Here is a 9,249-nt window from a genome sequence, read left to right on the forward strand (position 1 = left end):
CCTTCCTGAGGAAGGAATACTTACTTATTCCTAGCAAGTATTAAAAATAGGTACATAACTTTACTCCAAACTTTATTAAGGTACCTTATTAGGCTATAAGGTCTCCCCAAAAAAGAGCCATTTTACCTATGTGCTGGAAGTTAATTTACTTGTCTGCTGATGGGGCTAACCACAGCAAGTGTCTTGATCTAAACAGTACTTATTCACACACGCAGTGTGTTTCTGCTTCACTTCCAAATTGGCTTACCTAAACAAGAGATCTTCCCTGAGACAGATGCCAAAAATTGAAAGAAGGTCACATCCATCACTGGTCTGTCTGTAACAGTAACAGGGAACATTTTGGGTTTCAAAGCCAATCCAGCTCTGGTCTCAGCCTCTGGAATAATTACCTGTAGAGTATATGACAGCAAGACATCACCAGCTTTTAAATACCGGTCCAAATACACCCACCCTGCTGAGTTCAATCCACTAATTAGAGAATGAAAATACACTGTAAGTCTCAGGCAAAGCAAAACCCACCTCCCAGATACGCTTTTCAAAATTCTGTATTAAAAATCCTCCCAAGAACTGCAATAAAACTGGGCTAAAAATCCTCCAGACAGGTCAGATTCAAAAGTCTGAGTGAATTTCACTTCAGGGTGTACTGCTGCTACTACATTAGGCTATTTCATTATCTGTAATGACAGTTAGAGGCCTTATAACCATGCACTTCCCTATCTCCCAGCCTGCGTTATCTCCACAATGCAAAATTCATGGTGGCTGTGCTACAGGTTCTGCTCTGACCTATAATATCAGGAACCATTTAGGCACCAGAGAAAGGTATACATTTCATGTCTCACTCACAGGATAAGATATTAAGACAAGAAGTGATCTAAATGACATCACAATTAAGAGGAGAGAGAAATAAGAATTTTCAACCTCAATGGCCTGACCTCTTTTTAACAAGTGGAAAGGACAAGGAGCATCAGAATCTCAGCTTATTAAGGAAAAAAAAAAGAAAATAACTGTTTTGTTTAAATAGTGCAAACAAGAGCAAAGGACCAGGAAAATCTAAATTCAACTATCATGTTTTAGAAATTAAATGTTTAAAATCTTCTAAAACCTCATGACAGTTCTACAATGAAGAAATGGAAGCTCATTCTTACCTGAACATTGTATGTACCCGATTTTGCCTTAAAACAAAATGCCCCGTGAGGGTCAGTTTCTGTTGTAACCAGTGGTGCTTTGTCCTTGTCTTGAGGCATCATGGTTACCTTGTATTTACTAATTTGTTTGACTGTGTCAGGGAAACGAGTTACCAATATCTGGCCACACACACTGAATCTGTTAAATGAAAGCCAGCCATCAAAATAAGTATCTTGATTTGAGAAAGCTCATTAAAAAATACTTGATTTACAACTTCCTTAAAAAGTAAACCTCACTATGTTGAGGTAGTAACACATGAATTGGAATGGATTTCTCCTGAAAGAGTTTTCATATCGAAGAGACACTATAAGCGAACACAGTGGAGCAAGTGCAAACTCATGTACATTTAATGGGATCTTTTCTTTTACAATGAAGTCAGCATGATGTTATGTTTTTATTTGCAAGCAACTTGCTTCACTCTTCCCCCCCACTGACTCAATCATTCAAACCTTTTTCTTTTTTTTCTATTTTTTTGTTTTAATTTCTGGCTAGGTAGGCAATCGACTTCAGATTGCCATCCCTCAGGTTTTAAACGGTTTGAAATGTTTTGTGCCAAAGACCTAAATACGACAGGTAATCCACTTGAACACAACCTTAGTTATACCTACATTTGTGAAAACAGAAGATGACAAATTCGAAGCTGCTAAGTTTTATTTTTCACCTTCGACAGTACAACATATTTAGTGACAGAAAAAATGGTAACTGATCATATAACAGCATGCAGGGCTTTTTTCTAATTAGCTAGCTATGTCTGCATGAGCTAGTTGACATTTGCCTCAGTAAATTTCTAGTTTTCACTTCTCTGGAAGGTTGTCACTATTTTTTCCACCAGGAGAAGCTCCCGGACAGAGAACCGCATCCCTTTTGTCTTCCTCAGCTCACAATGTATCTCCCACCACTGCCTTACACTCCCAAAATCATCCCATTACCATAATACAGGCTTACGCCCAGCAGTCAAAGAACCACAAACAAGAAAAAGACATCTATATATTACAACAACTATGACCTTGAAAGCGATGAGTAATAAAATGTAGAGGTTTGGTACAACGCTGCACCAGTTACGTAATGCCATTCTCGCACAGAAGAGGGGTATCTGAAGCGCAGCATCAGCAGCAGAAAGCCTCCCTGTTCCTTTCTTGGTTCACATACAGTTCTAGAATTGCTCCACATACCCACACCTTGGCAGGGGAGAGGTTATTAAGAGGGTGCTCTAAGCCTTAACTAGTATGGAACAAAATACTGTGGACAAAACACTACCCTGCACTCATGCTGTCCTGTTTCCCTTGAATTTCTCGAGCAGTATTTAGCTCGTAACAACAGTACGCAGAGTCTGGGCATAACGTGGGAAAGGACCACCCATTTTCAAGACCCTGTCCACATATCATACTACATTTTCATCACAACACCAGTACTTACCCTGTTGCAATGATGTTTGCTAGCTGAGGTGTATTTGGTGCAATCTTCACTGTAACAGTATCAAAGAAGAGATGCTCTTTCCTGGCATGAATTGTGTATGTACCTGTTGTTATGTTCTCAAGGCGGAAAGAGCCATCAGCTTTTGTTTTTACTGTAACAAATAAAGAGATGAGTTAAAAAACAGAGCATGTCTTGACTGTCTATCCTCATGTGTCAAGAGCTACAGGGTGTGCACTGCTTTAGACTATTTTTAATTTACATTGCACAACAAAGAAACAAAGAAACAAAGAAAGTATTATGCTTTCTTACTAGATCGACCTTCGTTTCTGTACTTCAAAGCACAATTTGGCATGTGGTTGAAGGAAAAAATAAGTTTTCTACAGCAAAACAAATGAACACCTAATACTCTCATCTAAGCCAGAAAATGCAAAATTAACAGACTGCATGAAAACCAGTTTAATATTTCAAACGAATTGTAACAGAAGTAGTACATTATCCTGAAGGCTTAATTCCGTCTCACACACTAGTCCTGTACTTAAGCTTAATACAAGCTTCCCTGTAGCAACAAAGACCAAAAGCACTGCATACCTTTAATCTGATTGTTCAAAGTCACAGTGGCATCAGCAACTCCTTCTCCTTCAGGACCATTCAACACCCTGCCTGTGACAGAGAAACCCATCACATGGAAAACAGGCTGAAATAGGAAAAAAGTTAATGTTAATATTTACTCAGTAAAAGCGAACACACACCTATAGCAATCAACACCTATCGGTTTCCCCACACACACATATAAAGGAAATTTATTTCCAGCTTTAGGAAAAAAAATTACCAGGATAATCACAATGAAAGTATGTATCAGTCTCCAGGCATACGGTTTGGGCCCCTAAGTACAGAAACAGATTCTCCGTTTATCTGCATCAGTACAGTTCAGAAGGCCCAAGTCACAGACATAATGGCATTACACAAGGCACTCTGCAAACCGTACAAACTTACAGGCTCTTCTCCAAAGACTTGACAATCCAAATAAGTAAATTTAAGCAGCCTGAAACATTTTTGCTTGTTTGCAATATGCACATGAAAGTGAACATAGTAGACAACTTTTCACTATTTTCTTTCTAGTAAAAGGGACTGAAGTGTAGAAATACAGCATGATGCCAGGTATTGCCTTCTACCTGCTCTGCAAGAGGGTACACATAACAAATGTCTTCAACTTCTTACAAAAAAGTTTTTCCATAATACACCTGCTTTCTGCTAAAATCAGTTATACTTCTATAGGAATGAATGGCACAAAAAGATAATTTCTGCTGAATGCCTTACCTCAATTTGTAAACTGTCGTGCTCTACAAGGAAGTCCAATCTAGATGGAGCAACATCAAAGGTAATTCTCTCTCCCCTGTAGAATGGTATCTGAAAGAAGACACATCCTTTTAACTCTTAAGAAGCTATGATGACAGAATTGTTTTCCTTTACCATTTTCCACGTCCTTGTCACCACCAGACAGCTCTATGAAGGGTCGAATGGGCTGCAAACTTCCTGGAAAAAATAACTCAGAGGGATGGAGACAAGAATAAAGACAGTATTTCAAGACTGTTTGATGGAAACCGTATGAGATTATCCAAAAAGACAGAGAAGTGACTTTCTGTTCAGAATACAGCAAAGGTACTTGTATGTGCAAGATCACTAGAAGAGTTAAAGGAATGAAAAAAATTTGAATCCCACTTCTGGATCATGCAGACTGAGAATGCAGAACAATCATTTTAGGCAGTGCACAGACAACCATGCTCCTGTATGGTTATGTACAGTACCTGGACATAACAAAAAGCACAGGCAAAAAAAGAAAACAGAGAACTTTCAGGCTCCCAGCAGCCTCTAGGTGTGGTTCTGTCACTGGCCAATGTATTCAGGTAATTCAGAGTCTGATTTTCAATAAGTTCTTCCTCAGAAACCACAACACAGAGCCCCATCACAGAAATTTACTTCATTGTTATATACTTTCAGTTGGAGGTTCCTATTCCAATTATTTCATCCAATTCAAAATATTTCAACTATCTCTATTTTAACAGCTACAAAGTTACGCATGATCTAGTTTAGAAACTGAAAGTTAACAACCCAATGGATAAACAAGCAATGAACTTTCTAGCTACTTACCACAGTGTATTTCCCACTTGGCAGAGAAAGAAAGCTGAAAGATCCATCTTCTTTTGATACAACATTGCACAAATAGGACAGAGACTCATCTCTTGACTGGAATCCATCCACAGGAGAAATATTACAGCCCACAACATCCTGTGGCAATAAATGCAATACAACTTTTTTCCCATGGGAGAATAGAGAAAATAATTTCAGGGGGGATGTAGAAGGGTTGAAAATACTATACTGTGAATGAAGGATGGGAAGTACAAAACCATTTTAGAGCCAAAGTTTGACAGCATGGCTTACAATTCATGTATAGGTAAAAGAGAAAAAAAACAACCAATAATCAACTTTATGGTAACAAGGACAGAAAACCGGGAAATTCAACATCCCCCAGTACCACAGAACTGCACTGCATGTCTTAACATTAATTGACCTCAGTTCTGTGGACAAGGTTAACATTACAGAACAGAGCTCTACTCCACATAACAAATCACAATACATGATGAAATGTTTCACACTCATTTCATAACGCACTTTTAAGGTGGCAATAGAAGCTGTTGAACTTTCTCTTCACATCAAGAGGGCAAAGAGGAATTCAGACCTCATGCTGAAGACAAATTACAGCTACTGTACAGTGAATTTCACGATTTGTCTTGGCAACATCTTGTGTCTTGTGCCAGAAGCTGGTCTTTCATCATGGAGGAGTCATCCTCATGAAGGAACACGTTCACTAACCAACATTTAACATGCAAAAAGGTATAACTGGAAAAATATTGTCTTAAAATTGTAGCCCTTAACCCTGCTGACCCGCAGGGAATATACAGATCAGTAACATGCTGTGAACTGTATTATATTTTGCACTTGTTGCTTGATTCAGTTCAGGTCTTAGCCTTCTATGTCCCTGAACAGCCTGACAGTTGAGGAACCTGGCTGTTTGAAAACAATAATGAAGAAGTCAAAAGCGTTTACATTAAAAGAACTTTCTAGTTTCTTGTGTCCGAAAAATATGTAGACCCTAAGCCTCACTTTTGCCAATATTTAAACAGCTAGCTGTTGTGTTACACATCTGAGTAATTCCATGGAGGTCATGTGAAAACTTTGCATGTACACAAATGTTGTATTATAAGGGCCTTGTTGAGAAAAACCCCAAAACTCAAAAACAAACAAAACCCCCACAGCTGGAGGGGTTGTACAGTTTCTGTTTTCTATCAGCCAAGCTCAATGAAGGACAGAGATGAGTAACAGGGCGATATGAATCTAGAAGCTATTTAGCTTGTCTCTTATTTACATCCGTACAATATTGAAAAGGTACTGATACACCATTACCTCTTTAGTGACCGAAGAAGAGAAAAGGAGAAACATGACCCCTTTCATTGGTTCTCCATCACTCCTTACTGATCCAGAAACATTGTAACCAGCAACAATCAGAGGGCTAGCGGCATAAGCATTAGAACTTGTCACCCGTACCACTGTGTTTGACTGAAATACAGAAACACATACATTTTCATCAAAAGAAGTAGGCATTAGATCTCATTTACAGCACCTAAAGAACAATCAGAAGCTGTATATTCAACAACAGAAACAGAGGCTGGAGGAGCAGTACTCAAAGAGGGTCCACAGGCTATTCAAAACACAAAGACACTAAAGCAAAGTTACTTTGCAAAACAATATTTTTCCTGTTTCACTGATTTAGGAATTGGTCAGGATCTCAGAGCTCCTCCGAAAGCAAGCAGTCTGAGAGGGAAGGATTAAAGCATCTCCTATAATACTCCAAGATCCTGCAAATTGTGTAAGATTAGAAGGCCTCATTTCCCAGTCATTCCCTGCCTGGCTCCACTGTCTCCAAACTTGGCCCACACAAGGCAGTCTCCTTGGTCAAATTTATGAAAACTCCATTAACCTTGCCCACTCACAAAAACCCCTCCTCCACATCAGTTGATCAAGACAAGGTCTAGCAGATCCGCCCTCACTAAACAGGTAAACCAGAACTTCCGTAGGCTCTAACCTCTTTCAACATCCAGGTAGGATGAGATGCAAAGATTTCATATTCTCCGGGAAGCACTTTAAAGAAAGCAAACCTGTAAGGCAAGACAGGGGTTACGTCTCTTCAGAAACAGTCACAAACATTTGTTTACAGAAAAACAATTCAGACTCTATTCACATGTTAGAAAAAATTGTTTCAGAACTACTATAATCCTACTTGATACTGCAGAATTGAAAGAATCTTGTGTAAATGAACAATATGCACCACCCACACTCACTTTCCTCCAGGTTGTGTAACGGTTGCTTGTATGTTTATGTCACTGCCAGCATTTCTCAGTACAACCTGGACTCCAGCAGGACCTAATGTCTGACCTTTGCTGAGAACCTGTCAAAATGAAGAGAAACCAGAGCATAAATGGATAAAAATAACTTTCAGAGCTGAAGTAGAATGTCTTTATGAAGGTAGAATTAGCATAAGATGGCATAAGTAAAGATAAAGGAGTCTAACCTTTCCGTTCACAGAAAACCCTGTGAACACAAAGTTAATATCACCTCCCTTTGTGCAAATGTCATTAATGCCATCCACATGGATGTCTACACTGGTTGGTTCTGGAGGGAAAGAACAACGAAAGAGCGTGGTAGTTAGTGAGAGAGCAATCATGAAGGGGGTCTGCTTTAGCTTTACAGAACTCTCACAGAAATGCATTAAATCCAGCACATAAGTATTGCTCTGGAAGTCTTGACTCAGCAAAGTTAAAGCACCCACAAATCCCGATGTTCAAAATCCTCTTTCCCCTCCCATTGCAGCCATTTCTGTCAAAACCCCATATTCCTTAAAATCAGTTCACAGGTTACTTTGTCAGTGTCTACCTTACAGCTTTATTTTCCTCTGGTACAGTAAGTACATTTTAGTTATTAAAACCATATCTCTTTTGAAAAGCCCTTGATTTTCCCTGCCAACTTCAAGTTAGAGATAGTTAAGCCCCACATGGCTTTACACTGTCCTATTGTAAGAAGACAAACGAGCACTTACCGAAACTCCACCCTAGGGGAGGCTCAATTTTAAGAATGAAATCCCCCTAAAAATAAAAAAAAAAGCAGTAACTGTCTTCACTGATCTAAATTCAATTTAGCTAAAGGATGGGGAAAAAAAAAATCAGAACACAAGCATCATGCTGCAGAGAGTAACACAAGACTCAAGTGTCCCGTTCTCCTTCCCTCCTAAGATACTCTGTTCAAAGAAGCAGCAACACCTACCCAGACAGGCTGGCATGCTGGGCTCACATCCAGCCAGCTAAGAGCTTCCAGATCAAATCTGGCTCAGGTCCAAGCAGCTCCGTGTTAGAAAGTGTTCAAATCTCTCTCTACCTGCCCCAACAGATGTGCTCTAAATCAGCCTTTAGCATTTCCACTAGGAAGTCCCACTCAACCATTCTGCCCAAACATGGCATAACAGAACTTCAATCCTAATAAAAGCTCCGCACCAAAAGTGTATTAATCTACACAGAGATCCTCTTTAAATCAGCGGGCACCACATATGTTCTGCCACGTACGTTCTCAAGTTCTTCAATAGAAAGGTTCAAAGGCCTAAGAATGAAATGACTGGGATCAGAAAGCATCTTACATTCTCACATTTGGAAGACAAGGATTTATTTCTGATCCCTAAGTTAACTCGCTCTTTAAAACAGCAAAACACTTAGACCATCTGAGGGCAGCGTGTCTTTAACCTGAATGCAAACATTTTTCCAATCTAAACAGACATCGAACTTCTGACACATTCCGAGCTTTCTGTATCATTATCTTAAGATATTTTTAATATCTGTGATTAGTCATTCAAGTTATTTTCAGTTCAGCCATATCAAAACACAATCTCATACAGATTTATTTTCATTTCTATAGGTAGGTAACAGAAAGCTTTATCTGCACTCTGTGGGAACCTGTACTTTTTGTGAGTATTTGTACAGCTGCTAGCACGCGGTTGTTGGCAGTAACTCAGGCTCCCAGTGCTGCAGTCATGCAGATAAATAGCACAAACCCAACACCGCAGCTGAAGTTACCTGGCTTGTCTCACGATAATACTTAGCACTGAGAAATAAAACAGCTGCATTACAAAAGGAAACAGTTGAAAGTTTGGTCCAAAACAAACTAAATTACGTGCTGATTCAAATGTTTCACGGGTGGGTGGTATTCTGACTTTAATCTGCCGGCAGCTCCTGCACCCAGCGCAGAGGAGACAGCACTGGTAGTTCCATTTCTTACCTTATCATAGAGGGGAATCATGAAATACCCATTGTTTGGAGCGCAATCTGTCTGATATTTCAGAGTACCGTGTTTTGTATATAATTTTATCTAAAAAAAAGCAAACAAAAGACAAAAAAAACGTGAGCAAAGCTGGAACCAAACATTCCCTACCCAAGTGCTTTTACTCAGCAGGACCCGCGCGTCCCCAGGGGGTAACAGGGAAGAGGTTTATCGCAAGAGTGCGACCTGCCGGGCAAAGCCGGCGGAGTTCAGTCCCGGGCTCGGAAG

General features: G+C 39.6%; 1 protein-coding gene across 4 annotated transcripts in view; it reads right to left on the reverse strand.

Annotated features, from left to right (window-relative positions):
* The window catches only part of LOC104126950 (nodal modulator 1), a 32,216-nt gene that overhangs the window by 19,348 nt on the left and 3,619 nt on the right, over positions 1-9,249 (reverse strand). For 2 of the 4 annotated variants that reach the window (XM_009639566.2, XM_035895074.1), the window contains exons 2-13: positions 8,980-9,069; positions 7,754-7,799; positions 7,229-7,329; positions 6,999-7,105; positions 6,743-6,815; positions 6,064-6,216; positions 4,750-4,887; positions 3,919-4,008; positions 3,190-3,295; positions 2,602-2,752; positions 1,146-1,323; positions 248-389 (exon numbers count right to left, since the gene is read on the reverse strand). In XM_009639566.2, the coding sequence (XP_009637861.1) occupies positions 248-389; positions 1,146-1,323; positions 2,602-2,752; positions 3,190-3,295; positions 3,919-4,008; positions 4,750-4,887; positions 6,064-6,216; positions 6,743-6,815; positions 6,999-7,105; positions 7,229-7,329; positions 7,754-7,799; positions 8,980-9,069 (1,375 nt within the window). The other 2 variants (XM_035895072.1, XM_035895073.1) reach the window with 2 other exon arrangements.

Source organism: Egretta garzetta, unplaced genomic scaffold (genome assembly GCF_000687185.1).
Source record: "Egretta garzetta isolate BGI_Z169 unplaced genomic scaffold, ASM68718v1 scaffold575, whole genome shotgun sequence".
In the NCBI taxonomy this organism is placed as follows: domain Eukaryota; kingdom Metazoa; phylum Chordata; class Aves; order Pelecaniformes; family Ardeidae; genus Egretta; species Egretta garzetta.